Below are 24,656 nucleotides of genomic sequence, written 5' to 3' on the forward strand. Positions count from 1 at the left end.
TTTTTTAATTAAAAAATGTCACATCATTAAAAAAATGCCAAGTCATTGTTCTGTTAACCACATAAGTAACACCGTCAACAACAATTAGTAAAAGGACTAATACAACTCAGTTTTAAAACTTAAGGGACTAATTGTACTCGCTTCAAACTTGAGGGACCAATTGCGCACACAAGGTAAACTTCAAGGACGAATAGTGTAGTTTCGCCTTTATATTATAGAAAGTGTAAAAACCCAAATTAGAATGGCATTTTATTTGTAGTTTAATTTTAATTTCAGGTGATCATAAACACCTTTTAAAAATTGATCATAAAATTTCATAGCTCCTCACATTAGTGTCTTTGAAAAAGACTGAATAGGACCAAACTGGACCAAATACCGAATGGACCGAATAGAACCGAAGTAGACAGAATTGACCAAATAGAGCCAAAATTAACTGAATAGAACTAAATTGCACTGAATAAGACCGATGTTGACAAAATGGACTAAATTGGACCGAAGTATACCGAATATGACCAAAGTGGACAGAATAAGACCGAAGTGGAACGAATAGGACTGATGTAGACCGAATATAATCAATGTGAACCGAATTAGACCAAAGTGGACCGAATAGAATTTAATAGAATAAGTGGACTGAATAGAACTGACGTAGACCAAAGTAGACAAAATAGACTGAATAAGAGTGAATTGACCAAAATGGACCGAGTAAGAGTGAATGGACCAAACTGGGACCGAATAGGACCGAAGTGGACCGAACTACACAATATAAATATAAGAGAAACATGTTTGTAGTGGTAAATTTTGGTTTAGAAATCAAATAAATGAAATAATGATGTTGTGAAACCTTCAAAGTAAGGTAGCAAATATAGAAATAGAGTATATATGATATTAAGTTTTATTTATTAGTTCTTATTTAAACATGCAATTCATGCATCATAAATAAATATAGGACATTCAATGTTTGGCACCTTATTGTCAATTTGGGTTTCGATGTATTTGGCTTCATATAAAAAGAGTGCACACAATTGTTATTGTAGCTGAACTTTTGTTTGATTGCATGGGCTTTACACAATTTGGCATGTGAAGATTGGATGATCTTCCAGTACTGGCCACGGTGTGTTTCTTCTTCTATATGTTTTGCTAATGTTTCCAAGGTGGGTTTCCCATGGCTTGAAAGTTGAAACTACAACTATAATGTTGTTTAATTTTTTTTATGAGAGTCCCTACTTCTTATATGGATGTATGGGTCAAGCTTAGCCTAATTATTTTAATTGTATATGATTTTTAGGAAAGTAAGTCGACTACACATCCTTTACTGTGTCCTTTACTGTGAAGGAATTTGCGTTGCATACAAACATGCTCTGGAAGCAAGTCAAAAATTTGCAAGTCACTCTAAGAAAAACAATTCCTAATAGAGTCTAAATACAAGCTACATATTGAGTGTTAAACGAAATAGTTGACATTTGATTAGTTTTTGTCAAATAAATAAGGAATTATAATAATAAAAATTATGAGTCAAATAAATATAGAATTAAAAAAATAAAAATTATGTGAAAAATTTTGAGTCTACCAAAACTTATGTGGCATAATATGAAGAGTCCAAAAACAAATACATGATTTGAAGTCAAGACATAAAACTTATATATGATTAACAAGTAATTGAAATTTAATTTTATATTATAGAAAGTGTAAAAACCCAAATTATAATGGCATTTTATTTGCACTTTAATTTTAATTTCAAGTGATCATAAAATTTCATGACTCCTCACATTAGCCTGTTTGAAAAAGGCAGCTAAGTACCCGTTGGGGTACAGCTGAAACGCAGACACTCTGCGTTTCAGCTTTTTTTTTTTTTTTTTTTTTTTTTTAGCAACGCCTCTTGCACTGTTAATAGGACATGAACAGTGCATTAAGGTAAATGAACAGTATTTTATAAGTGTGAACAATAACCAAAAATGATTTTTTTTTTATTTTCAGTTTTCAGCAAAATAAGCGGTATTCAAACGCATCCTAAATATCAATTTCTCAATATTAATCTATGATTTAAGATAATTTTTCAATTATTTAATTTGCAATTGGAAACTACCACTATTGTTTTTTTTGTTTTGTTTTTTTTTTAAGTATTTAGTCCTTTAGGAAAGAAACTGCCACTTTAATCAGCGGCCTCAAAAGCTGAGATATATCTAAAACCGCTTAAAAGTGCTGTGAAACCCTTCTAGAGTTCACAAGTCTGTGTGGCGCGCGCGTTGCCGATAAACAAAAAACGTGAAACCGCTAATGATAACCTCTCTTTAAATTGACCAACGGATACACGTGAAAACACGCCGCGTTTCTCTCGATAAATAATGTAACCCCCTTTTCTCTCTCTCTCTTTCTCTCTCTCTCCCCCAGATTTTTCCATAGCAATCTGAAGAAATAGAAATTACAAACGTCACAGCTCCATAAAGATTCTCATAAGGTAATGTTCTACAAAACCAGATCTATATATGTCTCTCAATTCTTGAATTTGTTTAGTTTGTCTGAATATGTAAAAATCTATGTTTGTTTTTTTGCACTTTCCCTTGTTGAAGCTTGTTGATTGAATTCAAATGGGCTTTAGCTATACTTTAAAAAGCTTTAAATAAATTCAAATGGGTCTTTTTATTTTTTATGTAAGTACCTGATTACTAAGTTTTTAGGTGAATTAGATATTGCCTTATAAGTGCTTGCAATTCATTATGTTCAAGCATTAACTGGTCTAAGAAACCAGACAACTATTTTAAGAGTTTATTACATTGGATTCAGCTAAGGTGTCCACGAAATCATAACATGTTGTATCCTGATAATTACTTTAAAGCTTATACACTGTCATTGAACAGTGTGAGGTAACTAAAGACTTGGATTTTGTGGGATCATCAAAAAATAAAACTTTATTTTTTTTATATATATAAGTTGGGTTGGTGCATCATGGGTATGCAGATCTTTCTTTTGTTTCTACTATATATATATATATATATATATATATATATATATATATATATATATATATTCTTTTGCTGGGTTCTTTTGTTGCTACTATAAGTGTCACATATAAGCAGCACAGAATAATGTCAGGGATGGCATTTGTCAATACTCTTTTTTTTTGCTAAACTTCAATGTCATTCAAACGAAAGAGAGGAAACTACAGCTTGGGAGTCTACCACACAAGCAGAGAGGATAACCTCAGGTAGATTCTCCTTGTTAAAACACAAAGGTAATGCAGAATTCAAAGCTAACTTTGCAGCATTATGTGCTGCAATGTTACAGGACCTACGGACCCAAACAAAAGAGCAACTAAGGAAAACTGAAATAGAGTTTAGGATATTAACAATATCATTGCTGATGGCCTAGTTAGGCACAGCAGGATTGTCAGACAAAGAATCCATACACATCTTGGAATCGCTCTCGATGATTACTTGTTTCCACCCTTCCCTAGAGGCTAATTTGACTGCCCATTGGATTGCACTTGCTTCCGCTTGGATGGGGGTGCAGCTATGGTGAGGTTTAGCCCATACTTTGATCACCTCACCGAGGGAGTTCCTTGCTACTACTGCTAGTGCAGTTCTTGATGGTCCAGTTGCAGCATCCACATTTAGCTTGATGAACCCAGTCAAGGGGGGCTTCCAAACTTGGGTCGAAGTGCGCAAAGAGCTTGGTTTGCAGCCTGGATTGCGTTATGGAACTCTATGATTCTGCTCTGAATCCGCAACAGGCTTCACGGATGTTAACTTTTTCACCTTGGAATACAGCTCTATTTCTTAAATTCCATATTCCATCTACCACAAAGGTCATTGCTGAAGAAACATACCAGCTTTCTACGTCCAAGGTGGTGGTGCAAGGAGGGCATTTGTCAATACTTGGCACATCTTAATTGGTGATTTATGTCTTTTTTTTATCCTTTTTTGAATTAGTGTTTTATCAACATCAGCATGTGGTTGACATCTTGCTAAACATATCATACTGATTTTCAGCTACCGTTGCTGCTAAATCATGATGTGACAGTAAGCGCAATGCAGAAATACATACTACTTCCTGCGCTTTCTTATGTAATTTATGCCTAATATTTGCATCTTTTTTCCCCTGTAAATCCTAATGCAGATACTATTTTAGTCATAGGTCATGTTATGATTTGAAACTTTTATATTTGCATTAGTCTTTCTGTGGTTATTGATTTTATATTATTCGTAGATCTTAATTCAGTCCTTTTCATGTTTGGAATTATTGTTGCTGGTCTTTGACCTTAAATCAGAAATTCATCTCAAGATTCACCATGTCTTCCTTTTTTGATATATTTTTAAAACTTGTAATTGTTCATCTCCTAGATTATTACATTTCTTTTTTCCTTTATTTTACCTTCCTTTTACGCTTTCATTTCTTTGTTTCTTTCTTCTTTGGTTTTTCCTTTGATCTTATATAAATGTAACCATTATGCCATGATTTGTGAACTTTATGCAGTCATAGGTTAACAAGGGAAGGTTTTATTTATTTCTTTTCTTTTCTAATGATGCTTAATTTATTTGTATGTCATACATATTTGAGATTTGTTTTGTTAGTAAATTTATTATAGTTATCTTACTCCATGGGTACTGTTCCTTAACAACTAGTGGATTTTTTTGCTGGGAGTATTGGAGTTCTCTGCTGGTAATGCCCGTTACCTTGCGAGGTTTGAGAATGCAGGCAACAATACTTGTATGTGGATACATTTGGCATTTTCTTGTTTTAAAGATTAAAAGAAGGAAGAGCGTATGCGTCACTTCTATCATGAAGCACTAAAAATCATGTTTGTTGTGTGTGTGTGTGTGTATTAAATAATGAGAAATGTAAATAGTTCTTGGAATCTTGAGTTGTATCCCATATTTAATCCAATTAGCAAATAAATGACTAATTAACTTCAGTTATTTTGGTTTTTATGTGCCACAAGTTTGATACAGAGTATAATGGTCTCATGAACTCTGCAAAACCTTTCATGCTTTTTTATTTTTTATTTTGCAGTCTTTTCTTATAACCACAAGATATGTAAGTACCTGATTGCTAAGAAGCTGGATAATTGCTAGATATATCAGAACACAGAGAATGATTCAAATAGGTGTCACACTACTGAAGGATCAGCCAGATTGCTAAGTTTTTAGATGAATTAAGCTTCTAAAATAACATTATTGATTAGAGGGATAGTTTGGAGGATGTAATTCATTATGTTGAACCATCAACTGTTCTAAGAAACTAGACAACTATTTTAAGAGTTATTACATTGGATTCAGCTAAGGTGTTCAAGAAATCATAATATATGGTGGTTTAGTATTTTCAAAAATTTCCTATTCTCATTTTGGATGAATAGTTCTTGATTCATATTATAAAAATCCAGATGATAATTGTAATTTTCCGTCACTAAATTAGTGACTTGTAGGTAGATGGCCAGACAGGGTGTTACACTAATGTGTTATTGGAATGGGAGGATTACAAGTGGACCACATGGAATTTCTTATGAAGGTGCTACACCAAAACCGATTAGAGTCAGCTATGGGATTACATATAATGAGTTGCTGGATACAGTTTATGGGGTTAGCGGCTTTGACAAACACCAGGTTAAACTGAAGATCACTTGCAGGTATCCAGCATGTAGGGAATACATTCCTGTGCCAATAGATGATGACGAGTCTATTGATATCATGTTTGATGTGGCACGACAACCTGGAACGAACTGCATGGAGTTGTATTTGGAAAGAGTACCAGTGCCCATTGAAAATCAAGTAAATGTCACTGTGCTGGCCCACACCAATAAGCAAGTAAGTTTCAAGAATATTCTTTTGTTTTAAGTTCATAGACAATGCTTGGCTCTCCCTTGGTGGTCTATTGTCTTCTTGTCATCTGAATTTGTCTATAGAGTTTATATTTTCTGTTTTGTAGACACCAGTAGAAAAAGTCACTCGTGATGCCCAAGTTGACAGCTTTCTGGATCCAGGACCAGTTGACAATACAGTGCTTGTGCTGCAAAACCAACATAGATCTGCAGCCATATGGGAAGGAGAGGTTAGTTTTACTTATTAGTCTGTTTATTGCTTGTGAAGAAAAACTGCATTTTGTGTCGCAATATAAAAAGCTGTAACTGATGTACTTCCCTGCAGGATCCTGGTGTCCTGACATGTAGACAGAGGTTGGCTACAATGATGCGGGAATGGCAATTGGATCCACGTATTCGTCGGTTTGTCATCCAGTCTGGCTTTTATGGGGCATACAGGATTGGATTTATACAGATTGATTGGCCCCTAATCACTGCATTGGTTGAGAGATGGCGACAGGAAACTCACACTTTCCATTTCACTGTGGGTGAGAGTACTGTCACTCTGCAGGATGTAGCATTGCTTCTAGGTCTTCAAATAAATGGTCATGTGGTGACTGGTAATGGTGATCTCCAATGGGATGATCTCTGCGAGGAGCTCTTAGGGGTCAGACCAGATCGTAGTGTTCTTCATGGTTCAGCACTTAAGCTTAGTTGGTTACGATCTCGTTTCCATAAGCCTCCACCAGATGCTGATGATCTAACGTTGCAGCGTTATGCTAGGGCATATATCTTAGGTTTGATAGGTGGTTTTCTCTTCACAGATAAATCTGGAGCAGATGTCCAGTTGATATTCTTGCCCCTGTTGAGGGATTTTTCATATATTGAACAATTGAGTTGGGGCAGTGCTGTACTGGCATACTTATATCGTGAGCTTTGTCGAGCTAGTAAAGCAGGGGCTAATGAGATTGCTGGCCCTCTTATATTATTGCAGGTATTCATACCAGTATATATTCCTTTGTATGCTTCCTTTTATAGTTGTGTGTTTGTAATTTTGTATGCTCTTACCTATACAAATTACTTCACTACAGTTATGGGCATGGGAGCGATTACATATTGGTCGTCCTGAGAGACTTGGTGGCCGAGTGCGGGATCCAGTTGTACCAGATAGTGAGGATGTAGGGAACATTGCACTAGTTGTAGGGGATGCAGCAATAAATGAAGAGCAAGTGCCTACGGATCCATTAGGATGCAGGTATGTGTTAAGCTATTGAATTAATGTATATGTTTGTTACTATACCTTTGATTGGGCTTAAATTTATTCCTCTTACCTTAGGTGGAGGGCTCCTGTAATTCGTAGAGACAATCCTCTTAGAGCATTAATATTTTACAGGGACCAACTTGATCAACAGACAGATGATCAGGTTAGTTTTATTAAGTTTTTAATTTATGATATAATACACACTTTATCATGAGATGGGTGCAAGTTTATGTGTGCCTGCTTGCGTCTGAAACATTGATTTAGCTTATTTTCAATCTTAGATGATATGGCAGCCATACACTACTGAGCGACTTGCTTTACTACCAGATGTATGTGTAAAAGACCAGCATGTGTGGCAAACAATTGCTCCACTAATCTGCTTTGATGTTGTCGAGTGGCATCGTCCTGATCGAGTTCTGCGACAATTTGGTCTCCATCAAGGAATTCCTAAACCTTGTGATACAGAGGTGAAACTCCATTCAATCGACAGACGAGGGAGACATCACTATGATTGGCGATCATATCATGGACGATATATACAGTTATGGGAGGCTTGTGAAGAGAGTATTGCAGTGGGTGAGTCAGAGGAGCACCCAATGTATTATCATGATCCATACATGGAGTGGTATCGTAAAATCACACGTCGTTTGATTACTCCTCTCACTCAAAGACCACATATGCGATTTCAGCCTTCAAGTGGGACAACACATCTGCTAGTAAGAATTTGTCAAAACTATTATGCTTTTAGTTTTTATTTTGATGTGCACTGAAAATACCTGAGTCAAAATTGTTAAGGTATCTGTATTTGGAATGACAGGTCCAGAGCTTGACTGCAATCCATAACCAATGCGCTACAATACTTGGTGCTTTCACTAGTGACTGTGCAATGCGAGCAATGAAAGATATCCAGACCATGTGCATCCGTGTCTTACAGATGATTGGAGAGACCCGGCACCTTGAAACAAGACCAGCATCTTGCCTGCCACATACAAATAATATGGAGGGCTCATTACGCCTCGCCCATGAGGAGGTGTCACCTCTACCAGCAACAGCACAAACCACAACTAAGGCTCCATCAGCAAGAGGACGAAGCAGAGGCAAAAGTAAAGGTAGAGGACGAGGCAGACCACACACAAACACAGCTGCAGTTGCAGCAGCTTTGTCAGAGTCATTGTTACCACCAGTAGTAGCACCAGAAGCTGTTTCATCACATGATGATGATTCGGAAGGACCATCATACCTGAATCAAAAGGAGGCAGCACCACCAGAAAAGTCAATTTATGTGTTGGAGGGCGAGAAAGTGGTAGAGCAAGCAGCAGCAGTACTATCAGAAGCAATACACCTGCTAGAGTGTGAGAAAGAGGTAGAAACAGCATCACGACCACCATCAGAACCAACATACCTTCTAGAGGGTGAGAAAGAGGTAGAAACAGTAGCACCACCATCCTCAGAACCAATGCACCTATTAGAGTATGAGAAATGGGTGGATACAGCCACAACTCAACCACAAGATGGCCCTATGGAGAAGTTGGCAGAACTTACTGAGGAATCTAGAGATTTGAACAGACCACAAAAGAAGTCCAAGCACGTCTAATTTTATGTTTATGGAGGGAGGGGTATTGGTACATTTTGGAATAGATTATTAGTGTAGCATAATTACTTAGTAATGTACATATAACTCCTTTAGTCATGTTTATTTTAAATTCCATCCACGTTTAACTCCTTTCGTCATGTCCATTTAAATTCCATGTCCATCGTCAATTTTTAGCTTTTGTAAGAGAAGGAAATTATGTGATATATATATAGACTCATGTTTTTAGGTTGTGAATACGGAAGTATCACAACGGGTTTTGTTTGTGAAGCAATGAGTATGCAACAGAAGCACTTCTGCAACATATGCAGAAGACAATAGTTAGGGAACCTGTGGCCCTCCAGGATCTCCTCAAAAGAAAACGGAATTCAGTTTTGGTGACTTTTATAGTGAAGCCTTACTGATGAAATATAATTCTATATTTTGAAGAAGGGAGGTTTAAGGCGGCAGGACACTTATTTTCACTTGGTTTAGTTAGGAACTTTGCAAACAATCCATCTCTTGCAGCATCATTTTCTATGTTCCAGGCTTGGTTAAAAGAGTGAATGCAGGGGTGGGGATGGCCTAGTGATTCCTAAAATCTGTTTAGATCCATGATGTCTTAATTCAAAACAGCAACATCTTGGGGTCACCCCTTACCTAGAGTTTATGAGATGGGAGAACTATGTACTCAAGGGAATAGTCAGATACTCAGAGATTTAGACACCTTCATTAACACCCCCACCTCCCAAAAAGCTTGGTTAAAACTAAAAGGAGTGTATATTAAGTTCAAAGTTTACCTCCCAAAAAATAACTTTGGTTAAAACTTAAAAGAGTGTATATTAAGTTCAAAGTTTACCTTTGTCTACGTTCAAAGGTAAACTAGTGGCCCAAAGTCAAAAGAACACTTCGGTTTTAAAACTTCACAAGAGCAATAACATTCTCTTAAATTTATCAGTAGGACGATAAATGTGAAAGCAGTTAGTTTGTTTGATTAGTAGTCCTGTTTGATAAATAATCTAGTCAAGAGCTAATGTAATACCCGCATTCCCTAGCCTTAATTTTATTAATTTCTAGAGTTAGAACGATAGATTATTTAACTTGTTTCAAAAGTTACATTATTTTATCTTATGGCGGCAATTTTGGTATTTGTGTGTGAGTATATTCCCTTATTTCATCCTCTTTCCCTATGTGTGTGTGTGTGTGTGTATGTTTATCAATTTTTTTTTTTTTTTTTAAAAAGAAAATTGAGTGAAAGTTATGGTCTAGTTATGAGGCCTTTTCTCATGAGGTTGTGTTTTACTGTCATATGACATGAGGATGAACAAAACCATGCAGCTTGTTGGGCCAAGTAGACAATATCATGATATGAGAATATGGGTTGTTACAATTAAATTCGATATCTATTAAGAATCTATCAACCTAAGCTCAAATATATGAAAGTTTAACTAATAATCTTGTTCAAAATCTCCAACCAACATCTTACCTAAATGATTCATTCATGTAATTACCTGGTGTGTGTGTGAGACTTTGTCTATACACACCAAGATAAAATTCAAATGCATTAAAAAAAAGTAATATAATTATAATCAAAACTTGAATGATTAACCTGAAGTTTAAAAGTATGCAATATCTTTATTATTAATCCAATTTCCAACCTAAAAAAAATCAATTTATTAAGAGAATTAGGGTGCAAATAATTAAACCATCATTCTTCCAATTATCGAATTATTAAAAAAAAACACTTTTTTCACTATAAAAAAAAATCAATATTGTAATTTTTCATATTATAGATTTAAATAAAATTAAAGAGAAAGTCTAGGCATACCTCTTTATGCCAAAATGGCCAAATACTATCTTTGGTTGAAATATTTAGCAATTTACCACTATTTGCATAATATTTAGCAATATACCACAGTGGCAAAAGTTGATTAGGCATTTTATAAATTCAAAGTCCATGTAAAACTCAAGTTTTAAAAGTTCAAATTCCCTGTAATATGAAACTCAAGCCCTTGAAGCTCGAGTTCCTTTAAAAATTTGAACAAGTGGGAAATAAGCTTAGATTCCTATGCCTCTGTACCTCTCCTTTTCTTTTCCATTTCATTGACTTTACCCCAGCCTCAGTTGAAATCAATCAAACCACACCATCGGGGGAATTTGCAGGCTAACGCAGTAGGGAGAAAGAATATAATAAGTTAACGAACGTTTGAAAGGAATTTGGAAACTAGCATCTCGAGTTTTAAAACTCGAGATCAATGACAAAAATCGAGCATCTCAAACTCGAATTCTACTGCTGGTGTGGAAGAATTTAGCCACGTGGAACTCGAGTTTGAGAGACTCGAGTTCCATGGAAGCAAATTTTCAGATGTAGAAGGAGAAAAGGCGGAGAAGAAAAGGAAAAGAAGATCCAGATCAAAAAGAAGAAGACGACGACCTGGAGAAAACTGGATCTGAAGAAGATGGAGACGTCGACGACCTGCACGAAGAAAGGAATGATCTGAGTTTGACCTACACGACGACGAAGAACAGAGACGAAGAACAGATCTGAGTGGGCAATTGGACGATCTGAGTCTGATCTGCACGACGACGAAGAACAGGGACAAAGAACAGAGGAAGAACAGTAGGCGATTCTCTGTGTTTGATCTGCAGGAAGTCTAAGTGAGCGAGCGAGGAAGAAGAAGTGAAACTCGAGTCCTAGAGACTCGAGTTCCACGTGGATTTCCACGTGTATTTTCGTTTCCACCGCTTACAAATCGAGACTTAAAAACTCGAGTTTTATCTTGAAATTTGAGTTTTTAAAACTCGAGATGCTAGTTTACAACATTGTTTTGAAACGTGACAACTAACTAAATTTTTTTATATTTAATGGTATTTGGAAAGAAAATTCCCACACCATCCCTCAAGAGCAAGTGTGGTCATTAGAGTAGAAAAGTCAAAGACTCATTTAAAGAGCTTGTCTCACAAGCTTTACTTCATGTCAAAGATGTGGTCTTATGCGCGTGAGACGTGTTGAAATGAAGAAGAAAAGAAATAGACTAAAAAAAAGGAAACTATTTGGACACTTTGGTAAGGAGAAGTTTTATGATAAATTTACGACGTTGCCATGTTAAAAATCAAGCATGGTCTCTCTCTAGAAATTTCTAGTGTTTTTCTCTTAATCTCTCTCTCCAGAATTCTCTAGAGCTGCCCTACATAATTTAATCTGAGCCACAAATTTATAAGGTGTCTAAAAGGTAGGTAAAAGACATTATTTTACTACCAATAAAAGATGAAGCTAGAACCTTCAAGTCGGTTTCTTAACTGACACACATCTAGTATATACAGATAGGATGATGCCCATGCCGTGTGACTTATGAAGTGAAGTGCAGTGTGTTAAAAGCACCAAGTCTAACACTTGGTTTGGAAACAAGGGAAGAGGAGAGAAAAGAAGGGATTATGATGAAAATGATCAATGTAAATTGAGTGATTGATTTTCTTAGGGGCCCACATTTTTGTGTCCCCCCAAAAAGGTCGGATGAGGAGGGATAGCTGAAATGATCGTGGATTGATTTTAAAATAAAGCAAATGAATTTACTAAAATATCCTTAACCTTTTTAGAAACAAATTTCAAAATTCAAACACTACTTTATATAGGAAATTCAAATAAGGGCATAAATGTAAAAATACACATACATCCTTTCCCTTTCCTTTATAAATCAAACAAATTTTATATAAGAAATTCTTTCCTTTCTTTCCTGTATCTAAACACATTTAAGCAAACTTCCATTCTCTCTCATTTTTTTTCCCTTCCCCCTCTCTTTTCCTTTCTCTTCATTACAACCAAACAAACTGTAAAAGTTATAGTGTGTAGGTGTCTAGAAGTAAGGTGTCAGGTGTGTGCAAGTGTATTTGGTGAGTGGGTGTAATAAATAGAAAGCTAGCGTGTGAATTGTAAAAAGCTATGCCATGTGTGCATTGGTGTAATAGTGGTGCTTGTAAAGTGTTGTAATTCAAAGAGTCCAGTTTCAATACAAGTTTTTTGTTCAATAAATATTGTGCCAATAAACTTAGCAAATATAAAAACAAGTGAAAATGCACTAAGTGCTCCAAAATTAAAGAATTAAATTGCAACAATAATTAATGAATTAGATTCTGGATTAAAATTTATAGTTTTAAATAGTTGTGTTTTAAAATTTTAAACTTTAGAATTGAGAAAAAATATTTTGGAGTTAGATAATACGGTACTGTTTAAACTTAAACGTAAATATATGGTTATGTTTGTCACCAACTTCTCTAAAAATCACGAGAATCAAGAAGGTTGATCCCGAATTGATACATGTTGTTACTCCTCCACTCACAGCTCTATATCTTGTTGTGTAGCACTCTATGCTCAAAATCCAGGAGAAATTACACTTTACTATCCTAAACTATATCACATGTTACACTTACCACCCTAAACTATGCGGATGCACACTTACCACCCTAAACTATTATCTCTTGCACACTTGCACCCCACCATTAACTTACCTGTTAACTTTGATGGAAATTAGGCTTATGTGCAAGTCACATGACTTTTGAGTGCATTGCATCCACTTAAAAGATAGAATTGCCCAAGTCTCTTAAAACATCCCATTAAAAGTCTCTCACATGATATTCTCAGTTCCTCTCAAACTCAATCTATCACTTCCACTCATTGTCTAGCTTCTTCTTCCTCCCACCGTTGCTTTCATCAACTACAAAGATTCTGGTCTTCCCAATTCAAATCAAAGTATGACATTTTCATGGCTGTCGTTAGTGAAATTTTCCCACTTTGCCCATCATCGTTTGGCTATATATACTACTTTTTTAAATTTTATTATTTTTCAGGTCAGTGAATGTGAATTACTCTGTACTCATGTCTTTCTTCCTCGTCCTCTTCTTTCTCCTATATGTCATCTAGTTTAATTTTTGTGTATGCTTTTATCTCTACTGAGTTTGAAAGCTTGAAATTTTACAATTAATTGGCTTAGATATTTAAAATCAAAATTGACATTTGATGATGCAAAGAAGATCAGTAGGCTGGATGCTTCGGACTTGAAAGGACCACTCGCTCTCTCAACGGCCTGAAGAAAGAAAGAAAAGCCATCAAAGGTGACCGGGGCTGCCGGCCAAGAACCCTCCGATGGCAAAGTTAGTTTTTCTCTCTATATTTTTGGAGTTCCAACTTTTTTGGAGCAAATTCAAAACGTACCTTTGCTTTGTCTGAATCAGCGTTTATATAGTGTTCTGATAGACAGTTATCGAAATTAGAACCTCCCCTGGATTCAAGGAGGCGCAAGGATTAAACGTAACTTCCATAACCGTTTAGGAGTTTTGCTTCTATTTCACAACGGATACCTGGCAGTTATGCGTGGGATAAGGAATTATCACATTATATTCGAAGATTTTCCTAAGTATGATACCCTCGTCCTGGAATTCCCTCGTCGAGTGTACTTTGGCACATGCGTAGGGGCCGTCTTGTCTAATGGACGAATTCCTTCAGGACGAGATTGTCAGCACTCTGGACGAGCGCCTCATTCTCTGGTGGCGCTTCCTCGTCCAAGGCTCTAAATCCTTGGACGAGGCAATCACAGGTAGGTTTCCAAGGGTGTTTACAGTTCCAGCCGGGTTACGGACGACTTGTATGGACGACTTCGAGATAGGCAAAATCAGTACCCTATCAGTTTTATTCGGGTTCTAATTAATTTATGTACTTGTGTGTTGTAAGTGCTTGTTAAAGCTCTGTTTGCCTTTATCAGAAAATACTCAGAAACTCTTTCAATGAAAAATTGGGTTTAATTAGACTGTTTAAGGAAGAAAATAGTAATTCATGGTGTGGAATTAAAAGGGAAAGGAAAAGAAAGTGCTTTTAGAATATGCTCAAGAAAACCCAGTCTTGAATTCTTTGGTATTTTCTTTGTTCCCTGGAAAATTAACCAAGTTTTTCTTTTTTTTCTTGGACAAAGAAGACAAAAAATTCAAAAGGAGAGCTAAAATTTAGAGAAAGTGGATGTTTGCAACAAATTAAATGGAAGTTAGGCTTTTTTGTTTTTTTTATTAATATTTGTATTTGGAGTTGTTGGAACTTGGAAGGAGATATGGTTATTGTACAGTGAAGAAAGTAGTATTAAATGACTTTATCCTTGAGGTGTTCATTCATTTTTTTATTTGTAAATATTCTTACCTTTTTTTGTTGATGAGAAGTTCATCTCTGTAGTTGATGAAAGCAAGAGACTTGGACTAGGGGAGCAAAGCAAGAGACAAAGAGACTAGAGTGTGGGGAAGAAGATGTGTAACAATGAGGACTATATAGGTTTATAAGATACAAGTTGATAAGCGGCAATTTGGTCTTTTGATTATTGTATCTCTCACATGACTTGCACATGAGTCTAAATTCTGTCTAAATTAATAGTTAACTAAACAGTAGGGTGCAAAGTGTGCAAGGGGTAATAGTTTAGGGTGGTAAGTGTGCAATCTACATAGTTTAGGGGGGTAAGTGTAACATGTGGTATAGTTTAGGACGGTAAAATGTAATTCCCTCCAAAATCCATGGAATTGTCCCATAATTTATTGGACAACTCGTATCGTAACACACATGGCCTCCTTTCTAATAGAAGTGACTTGCATTTTTAGAATTGGATATGCAAAGGCCCAAAGTACGATACTGACAAACAATAATAAAGAAGGAATTAACAAATAAATTTATTTAGCATAGAAGAACAAAATAATAAAGTGGCCAAAATAGGAAATTAACAATAATTTCTAAACAATATAATTAGTAGGTACTGTTACAAAACTATATTTTTTACTAACATCTCAAGTCTAAAATAGTCGATTTTGGGTCTAAAAATCGAGTCTTTGAGGGTCGGTTTTCATGGTTTGACCACGTCTGATGTGACATCTTTTCCACGCGGCGTCCACCTGGAAATCGAGTCTCTAAGACTCGATTTATAACCCTTTACACTTAATACACTCTACACCTTTTCATCACCTTCTCATCAGATCAGAGAATAGAAAGAGAGAGGGAAAAAAAAAACCCAGAAACAGAAACATGGGCAGAAAATCGAAGATTGGCAGCAAATCGACCTTCAAAGACTCGATTTTTAGACGCAAAACCGACTCTTTTAGACTTGAGATGTTAGTAAAAGATATAGTTAAACACATAAACGTAAACATATGGTTATGTTTAGTTCAACATGCCATTAAAGACGAGGATCTCAGTTTTAGAGATATGGATCTCAATTTTGTGGTACTCGAGTTTTATAAATTCAAGTAACAAATTACAAGGAACTCAAGTTTTACAAACTCGAGTTTCACGTGGCATTTTTTAGTTAAAATTATCTAAGTTAGCAAGTGCCACCGTGACAATATTTTGGCCAGAGATTGTATTTGGCCATTTTGGCCTGCACATTTGTAAATTGTAAGAGCACTAGCAATAGTGAAGCTAAATAGCTATATTACTATTTTAGCTTCACCAAAATACAATAAATGCGCTACAATAGTGAAGGTATATCTAAATATTTTACCTTCAGAGCTATAGTACATAGCTACTTTTGGCTGCATACGAGCATTCACAATAAGAAAGTTACAAAATAAAGCTTTTAGCAACTTAGAGAGCAATTTTATCTATTTTAACAACTTACTTTACAAAACACCCAACATCAAAGACTCTATTTTAACATTCATCTTATTAAAATAATATAAACATCTTATTAAAATAAAATAAAACCTCCCCTGCAAAAAATTCATGAAAAATTTCCTCTGCTATAATCACCAGAAGTAACTTATGCATGAGAAGTGTTTTTTTTTTTTAAATAAATTTTTTGGTAATTGTGTATACTCTTTTAAATTTATCTATTTCTTTGAAATTGGGCAAATACCGATGCCTTAGCCAAGAGAGGCTGATAATTCTTGTAAGATCTCAACTTATTTATCAAAGAATGTTTGGGTTTTTTTTTTTTTTTTTTAATATAAGGAGCCTATTTCACATTAGCTTTAGCTTTTAGCTTTTAGTTTTTATACACATTTTTTTAAAACCTTACTTTTTCCTGCTCTTTTTTCACTTTTTCAAGGCATAGTACTTTCAACAAAAAATTTCATCGAAAAGCTAGATAAGCTGTTGCCAAACAAACACTAAATATGCGCACACCCTTGTGACACGAAGCAAACAAATCACGCAATTGGCAAATAAACAACCCCTCTAGACTTCTCTGTTGGATCGTTTCTTGACCAAGCCCATCAAGCCTTGGCCTAACTTGCAAAAGAAGAAGGATAAGCAGATTAAAGAGAACCGTGAGAGTGAGAGTGTGGAGCTAACTGTTGGATAGGATTTCAAGAGCTGATGACAAAAGTTGTTTACAGTTATTATAGTTTTTGGGTTAGGAGGTAAACAAAAAGGAATCGTTGTATTGGTTTAGATTATGATCATCCAAAAAACAGACTAATTGTGTTTGTATTTTTAGTTTAGTTTCGAGGGAATCACGTTTATGTTTATTTGACTAGATTGCTTAAGAATGAAAATAGGAAGGAATCACCAAAAATGGAGTTACTGACATCCAGTTGATCACCCACTTACAGCCAGGTCTTAAGTCTTAACCTTCACTGCGTTCTAAAACTTGGGTGAAATTCGACAATTAAATTCAAACACAGCCACATTGATAAATGCAACACCAATAGTATTATCTTTACCAATAAGAATTGAGAAGGAATAACAACCACATTGCTAAGTTTTGCCCCGACCCTGAACTAACAGCCTTTCTTCCTCTAATTATGGCCATTCCTGGTATGGTTTGTCCTTGGCACTATCTTGAGTTATCTGAAACTGTACAATCCGGGCTACAACTGAGGATAACAAAACTAGTTGAGTGGAAAAGGAATACACAACAATTGCTTTCAGTACCTGTTGAGTAACAAGATAATATATATTCATCCAAAATAACAAAGAGTAGCAAGAGAATCAATTGAATAAATCACGAACAATCCACCATAAAAAAGGATTAGTGGGTATAAAACAATGAATACATCACAAAAAATGGTGATTAGGATCATTCATCAATTGAGATTCTATTGGAAATTTTCTTTTAAAACAAAATCCAATATCATCAATACTGCAGCAGCCCCTCTTGTACAAAACAAGGAATATCCCCCATCCCCACCCCCACCCAAATGGAAATGGGTTGGAACATTTTGTTTCATCTATGGCATAAACACCACAATAATCTGGCACCTCATCTGGGAATGAAACCTACAATACCAAGCCATGTAAAGTTCTTATGATCCAAAAATCAAGCTGCATCACCCTTCGTATCCTCTCCAAGAAGGTCATCATTATAAGACACTGGGATCCTTAATCTATCACGAACAGACACTCGTTCAATACCACCAGTATTTGTCTGCTCATTTTGCATCTGAGATATTGGCTGGGAATTATCCGAAAAAGTGGCAGGAGTACCTTCCGCAAATGAATGGGTGGTTCCTGGTGAATTACCTTCCTTCTTTGGCTCCCCTCCTCGTCTATTATTTCGTGGCTTGAATTGCTTCTGCGTAATGATTAAAAAAAAAGTCAGCACTTTATATTCACTTCAAAAATCATCATGAAAGCTGTTGTGATATTGTAATTTTATATTCGGGAATAATAAAATGCAGCCAATGAAAGAACGTTATGACACAAAGGAAGGTTATTTGCCTCAAACTCCTGCACTTTTTTCATTATCTCTTTGTAGGCTTTTGGTTCTCGTGCTTTAATGATATTCCATAATATGCCACCACCATTTCGACAGCGGCTGCCATCAGCAGTCATCTGACCTCCACAAGCCTGAATTGCATCCACCTGAAAATCTCACAATCAGTAAAAGATAACTGAACTGCACAGGGGCATGTACTGGGGGAAAGTAAAAGAGAACAACTGTAACAATATTAAGAGTCAGCAGACACTTTCCTCATCAAATACCTACAAGCAATCAAGATCGCAAATACATAGAAACTAGTTATAAGATTTGATTACTTCAATAAAGATATGCCCTCTTTCTACATTGTAAAATAGGTAAAATATGTTAATGATAGAAAATTTCAGTCAGCTGTCCCTGCATAGCACTCAATCATGATTGCCCAAAAGCTATTGAGCAAGGCTAGGCAATGTTTCAATATAGGACTGTGCCTAAGCACAGCATAAAATATAACGTGCATAATGTAAATTCATACTCCTATTCCAACTTATGCACACTACTAGCCTTGAAAAACACACACACACACACACACAGCAACTTCGGGAAAACCCTAAATCCATTGATTTATAAGAATCTTTTTCTCTAAGTCAATGGTCTATCTAGTCCTCACTTCTTCTAAACAGTTGCTACAATCACATTGTAGAAGATTCAATGGAATGTACATAATGAACAAAAGGGAAAAAGGAAAAAGAAGAAAACAATTAACACACAAATAAATTACCAGCCTAAAGGATAATAACACGATATGTAATAGTATGCCCACATGATCAGCTAAAAAAAAATCTTCCATTGAAACAAATCTGTGGTTTCACTTGAGAAATTTATGAATTTCTGACTAGAAAACATGATTGACACATGCTTTCAATCAAAAAATGGTGATCTTCCAAATTAACAGTTTAAAATATTTATTTATTATTAGTAATTCAGTCTAGAGTATTTATTAAAAAGAAAGTTCGGGTTCACTTGAGAAATTTCTGATTTGCAAACTCGGTTGACACCTTTCTCAATCAAAAAACAAATATCAAATACATGTAATCCTATCGTGAGAAATTATTTTTTACATGCATACTGACTGATAAAACAAGGGGAAAAAAAGACATCAACCTACACAAACAGCAAATCATGAAGTGTTTCAGCCAGAGGACATCACAGCTCAGAGCACGACTGAAATGAGCAAAATGGCTTCTGCAAGAGAAATCTGCAAGGGTAGGGAAACAATATTGAGCATCAGAAACTACGAACGGCTGTATGGTCTTAAATAGATTGGCTAGCAAGCATTTTCAGCCCTAGGCTGGTCCAAATTCAAGCACAACCAAAATTCTCACCTTTCCTCACAAGAAGCAAGCATATCATATCCGTCGACTCCAAACCAAAGGATTTATTTTCCCCTTAATATTACAATCTAAAGAAGCACCAGAAGAAGAGGCAGATGGCTCAAGAAGTAAAATGAAGTTTAGGGTATCCACAAAGCAGCTCAATTGCAGAGACCATTTACCCAATAACAATTACGAGGTCTAGCGGTATTCAAGGAGTCAGAAGAGAATGAATATAAAAATTATATAGACAAGTGAAGAAGGTTGCCAGGAACGAGAACCCCATCGAAGGCATATAACCACAGGAAGGATGGATATAAAAATTATACAGCTGAGGGAAGAAGGTTGAAAGGAACAAGAACCTAGCAAAGGCTAATAATCAAATGGGGACCATACTCAATATTCGAAGAAGACAATGAAAGCAGCCGAAAATAATTCCACATTGCCTATACCAAGGCAAATAATAACAAACAATAATATCAGGGTTAAGTTATAGAATGTAGTTTCTCTTATGTAATTAAGCTTGAAGACAAATAATTTTATTTACTCAGACAAACCATTTTGCTGCTTATTATAATTGATCTATTGTGCTTTTCCTGAGAATGAAGCACTAGATTGCATGAAAGGTATATTACCTCTTTGACGAGATCATTTAATGCAGAAACTCCCAAACAACCTACAGCCGTATATACCATGTATGATTTTCTCTCTTTCAAACGCCTACATGTATCTAACACAAACCTGCAAGGGAAAGTTAAGAAATTTCAGGACCAAAGCATGAGCTACTAAAAATCCTTCTAAACTGAATGCATAAAATAATTAAAAAATCTTGATAAATTTGTACACCATTTGCGAAGTTTATTGCATATAACAGCATCTCCGATTCTCCAGCAAGTGAGCCAAATTTTAGCTAAAAAGTAACTTATCTATTTTAGCAAGCCACCTTTCCATTGGTAGGGTTTTTCTTGTTTTTTTGTTTTTTAGATTGAATCACATTGATCTTTGAGATTGTAGATTTGAGAGTTTAGTAGAAATTGGAAATTGCAAACTGCGCTTTGATTTTTTATGATTCATTTCATGACACGTTTGTGTGTGGCGACTGTTGTGGTGGTGGTGTTGCCAAAGGTGGTTGTGGTGGGGTTCCTAGCTCAACTTTCCATTGTTACTTTTTCTGGGATTGATTTTCTCAGGAACTTTTAGCTTGATTAGTTGTTTTGGAAGTGGATTTCTAAAGTACATTGTTGCTTCTTTTTAATAGTATTTTTTTTTTCTTGAATAGCATTTTCTCAGGCATTCAGCTTGCTTGGAAAATTTTCTATTCTGAAGGTGATTTTTTTTTTATCAAGTTTGTGTTTGGTTGCTGAGAAAATGTAGGATAAGAGGAAGAAAATAATAAAGCTTGAAGCTTTTTGTTTTCTAAATCCTGTGCTGCCACATCATCTTTTTGTTAGGACATTGAAAAGGCGTTGACAGAAGGGGTTTATTTGGTACAGTATCAATGTTACCATACCATATTGGTGAAAAAAATAAATTAAGGGGGTTCTAATTGCAACATCATAAAATTTACAGGGGTCTTAGACTCTTAGTGCAATTTACCTTAAAATAATGGATGAAAATGAGCATAGAGAGCTACATTGGCCCTCCACATTTGGAGAGACTCTAGCAATTACAAAATTTTCCTAGTGGATGGCAACTAGCAAGTCTGTTGGAGCAACATATTTGGCTAGCTCTCCAAATTTGGGAGAAAAAAAAAAAAGTAGGCTTTGCCTTATCTATTGGAGATTCCCTAAGGAAACCTTAAGTCAGATAACATAAGTGAGAGAGCGGATAATACATTCTTCCATCATATGAAAACAGGAGCAAAGAAGAAAAATTGCATATCTATTGGATTATAAATGAATTGTTTTGCTGTTGAGTCTTGAAAACACTAAACAAATTAGACAAAGGTAGCCAAGACTGTTTGGTCATCATGCATCACATGCCAAAGGGAACAACCACAAACAAGTGATGTGATTAAATTGAAACAACTCTATAATACTTTAATCAATACGCGATGACATAAAAGCTTACTAGAATTATGAAATTCTATATTATAAACATATATGCGAATCAAGGAGCCATGTACAAGAAGTAACTAAATAAAGACAGAAGTTTCATTAATATAAACAAAGCAAAACCATTTCTTCCAACTTTAGCAGAACATTACCTGTTTATGTCTGTAACTGGCCTTGAGCCACCCTTCTTTCTCCTATTCTTCTTCTTTCTGGCCCGAAGCCCATGATTTTTACTTTGAGATCCTTGAATTTCTAAATTGACATCTCCACCACTGCTTTTTCCCTTTTCATTATGTAAATTGGGCTCCACCAACTCTCCTTCTTCAACATCAAGCATCTCAACATCATCAATGCCTTCTAAGTTATCCTCTTCATAGATGGCATCTATCAAGCTGTCTCCTCCCTCCATTAAAACAGCAATAGCTTCAAAGGGATTAATGATTACAGTTAGACATAAATAATTCAAACATATCATTATAAATTTTCATAAAACAGCCGAAACTCTGTATTAACAAATTGCATGGCAAAGTAAACTGAGAATTGTGGGTTATAATTTTGAGCATAAAACCTCTCATACTGTGCTTGCCAACAAGAAATTGGGCTTTGGATTTGAAAAAGGGTAGGATTAGAGGCCTATTGATATTGATAATTATAAAGTGAATCTGTCTAATTCATCCTATAGTATACAAACCAAATACTAAAGTGCCTTTTGTTTTGTTGTAAAACATTTTGCTCAAATTTGAGTGTTTGGGGCAAAACTTTGTCCCAGCAAAACACTGTTTTAATAAGGACTGACAAGGGGCATGAAAATATCACCAATAGCCACCCATCACAAATCCGCAATTCTATTCTGTGTGTTGCTCCATTTGGAAGCCAAGAAACTTAATAAAAACGCAAAATCAAGAGAACCCATGTTCTCATTTTATCCAAGCTACTTTTTTCTTTTTTGTTGTTGGTAAATTTACACATAACGCACCCAAATTGGGTATTCTATTCTATTCTATTCTATTCAAGTCACGAACTCATACATGGCTTCGTAAATATTGTTTTGAGACCAAAAAATTTAAAAAATTCTTGTACTAAAATTTCTCAACAAACAGAACACAGCATTGGAAAGTTACTGATAAAGATTCAAATGCAACAATAATTTATAGCATATATTAGAAAAAAAAAAAAAAATCGAGAGAGAGAGAGAGAGAGAGCGGAGGAGTACCTAAGCAAGAAAAATGGTTAAAGGCTCGCTGTGGGCGAGAGATACAGCGTGCGTCCCAACTGGGGATTTTGGCTCAGAGAGAGAGAGAGAGAGCGAGAGCGAGTTCAATTTGTGGGCTTTGGGTCTATGGAACCGTGAGTTTTGAAGCCTATTTTGAAGCAGAGACTAAAGAGCTGTTGGGCTAGTGATGAGAGTCTCTCTTCATTGAATTTCAATTTTCAAGAGCTGAAAGTTCTGCATAATGATTTTAGTTACAGCTTGGGTTGTGTTGTTTTTTTATTGTATCGTTTCGTTTGACCAAAACAAAAAAGAATACTGTGTATTGCTTTTAATTTTGATTATCCAAAAATTAAAAACTAATTAATTGTGTTATTGTTTTTTTTTCTTTTTTGTTTTTTTTAACTTTTTAGTTTTTACGCCTTAAACAATGTCTTGATGCTATTAGACAATTTCTAGCATGGGTTTTTGCTAAGAAGGAAATCAGGTCTGGCACTTTCGTAAAATGAGTTCTAAGGTCTCATTCTACCATTGTTAATTTCAATTATAAAATGAGGTGAAGCAATCAAGATTTGGAAATTGACTGCCACATTCAGTAGCAAGAAAACCACAACAAACAGGCATAGGTACCAGCTATAGTTGACAACTTTTATCTAACAAGTTAAATTGAATCTTGGAAAATAATTCAATAATTAAATTTAAACCTCTCTTTGAGTTTTACCTTATGCTAACAACTTTTTGGAAATCATATGCGTATCTTACCACTAAACTAGTGTAATTCTACATAAATATTTTATAAAAGGTTGTAGTTTTGGGTTATAAGGAAAGTAAAAATATTGTCACATGCGTGTCTTACCACTAAACTAATGTAATTCTACATAAATATTTTATAAATAGTAATATTTTATATTTTATAAAACGACGTAGTGGGTTTGAACTTGGGCAAAATATTATCACATGTGTGTCTTACCACTAAACTAGTGTAATTCTACACAAATAATTTATAAATACTAATATTTAATATTTTATAATACGACGTAGTTTAGTGTTATAAGGAGAGTACAAATTAAAAATGTTTTATAGCTAATTGATATTATTGCATCATTATGACATTATTATTTTTGTTGTTGTATTTTAGCAAATTTTATAGCTAATTGATTAAGATATCATTCTTTCAATTTTCACCCTATTATAATTAAGGTCTTAGAAAATCAAACTTTTATTTAATTAAAATATTAATGGGCCTTAATTTTATCTCGTATCAATTCTGAAACTAAAGAAAAACTACTTTCACTGACATACAAATTATAGATGTTCATATAGTGGAGATAGAAACTTTAGTGGTATAAGAAATATAGAAATTAATACTATAAAATCTATATATAAAGAATAAATCATACAAAAAAGATACCTAAGAACCACCAGATTTGTAGGTGACAATGTGAACATAATATGGTGACATTTGTTGGTTGAATGAATTATAAGAAATTTTCCCCCAATTTATTTAGTTTCACTTTTGTTTTACTAGAAAACTTCATAGTTTAATTATGATAAACAATAATAGTATTCATGAAATCAATGGATTATAAATAATTTTTTACTAAATTTCTCAAAATGCACCGTATATTGCGCGGGATATCCACTAGTTCCTCTCAATTTTGAGGAAATGAAAATTTAAGGTTTTAAGGAAATAAAAAGTAATGAGTATTCCCTCCTACCAATTTTATTCTTTTTT

At 35.0% G+C, this 24,656-nt stretch overlaps 2 protein-coding genes across 9 annotated transcripts; one reads left to right on the top strand and one right to left on the bottom strand.

Moving 5' to 3' along the window:
- The first annotated feature begins 2,161 nt into the window (after positions 1 to 2,161).
- Positions 2,162 to 8,774, top strand: LOC142620185 (serine/threonine-protein phosphatase 7 long form homolog). 8 transcript variants are annotated; one of them, XM_075793601.1, is made up of 9 exons: positions 2,162 to 2,455; positions 3,367 to 3,889; positions 5,410 to 5,798; positions 5,920 to 6,042; positions 6,138 to 6,785; positions 6,883 to 7,046; positions 7,128 to 7,215; positions 7,334 to 7,768; positions 7,870 to 8,774. In XM_075793601.1, exons 3-9 carry the CDS (start codon positions 5,424 to 5,426, stop codon positions 8,644 to 8,646), a joined length of 2,610 nt encoding a protein of 869 aa, XP_075649716.1. In that variant the 5' UTR covers positions 2,162 to 2,455; positions 3,367 to 3,889; positions 5,410 to 5,423; the 3' UTR covers positions 8,647 to 8,774. The 8 variants fall into 8 exon arrangements, with proteins under 8 accessions (XP_075649716.1, XP_075649719.1, XP_075649713.1 ...); XM_075793604.1 differs by having other exon boundaries at positions 5,420 to 5,798; XM_075793598.1 differs by lacking the exon at positions 3,367 to 3,889 and having other exon boundaries at positions 5,008 to 5,798.
- Positions 8,775 to 17,601: 8,827 nt separating this feature from the next.
- LOC142641107 (uncharacterized) lies at positions 17,602 to 23,157 on the bottom strand. The gene is made up of 5 exons (XM_075815495.1): positions 22,925 to 23,157; positions 21,864 to 22,134; positions 20,293 to 20,398; positions 18,305 to 18,448; positions 17,602 to 18,158 (listed from the first exon to the last, which is right to left on the bottom strand). Exons 2-5 carry the CDS (start codon positions 22,118 to 22,120, stop codon positions 17,904 to 17,906), a joined length of 762 nt encoding a protein of 253 aa, XP_075671610.1. The 5' UTR covers positions 22,121 to 22,134; positions 22,925 to 23,157; the 3' UTR covers positions 17,602 to 17,903.
- Positions 23,158 to 24,656: the final 1,499 nt, after the last annotated feature.

This window comes from Castanea sativa, chromosome 1 (assembly GCF_040712315.1).
Source record: "Castanea sativa cultivar Marrone di Chiusa Pesio chromosome 1, ASM4071231v1".
Taxonomy (NCBI): Eukaryota; Viridiplantae; Streptophyta; class Magnoliopsida; order Fagales; family Fagaceae; genus Castanea; species Castanea sativa.

What these genes read in the sequence shown, in the direction of transcription:
- LOC142620185 (XM_075793601.1), top strand. Translation starts at nt 5,424, where the DNA reads ATGGCCAGACAGGGTGTTACACTAATGTGTTATTGGAATGGGAGGATT. An exon ending in ACGGATCCATTAGGATGCAG is followed by an intron (nt 7,047 to 7,127) that starts GTATGTGTTAAG and finishes CTCTTACCTTAG; the next exon opens with GTGGAGGGCTCCTGTAATTC. An exon ending in GTGGGACAACACATCTGCTA is followed by an intron (nt 7,769 to 7,869) that starts GTAAGAATTTGT and finishes TTGGAATGACAG; the next exon opens with GTCCAGAGCTTGACTGCAAT.
- LOC142641107 (XM_075815495.1), bottom strand. Translation starts at nt 22,120, where the DNA reads ATGGAGGGAGGAGACAGCTTGATAGATGCCATCTATGAAGAGGATAAC. An exon ending in CCAGTTACAGACATAAACAG is followed by an intron (nt 20,399 to 21,863) that starts GTAATGTTCTGC and finishes TTTCCCTTGCAG; the next exon opens with GTTTGTGTTAGATACATGTA. An exon ending in AAAAAGTGCAGGAGTTTGAG is followed by an intron (nt 18,159 to 18,304) that starts GCAAATAACCTT and finishes ATCATTACGCAG; the next exon opens with AAGCAATTCAAGCCACGAAA.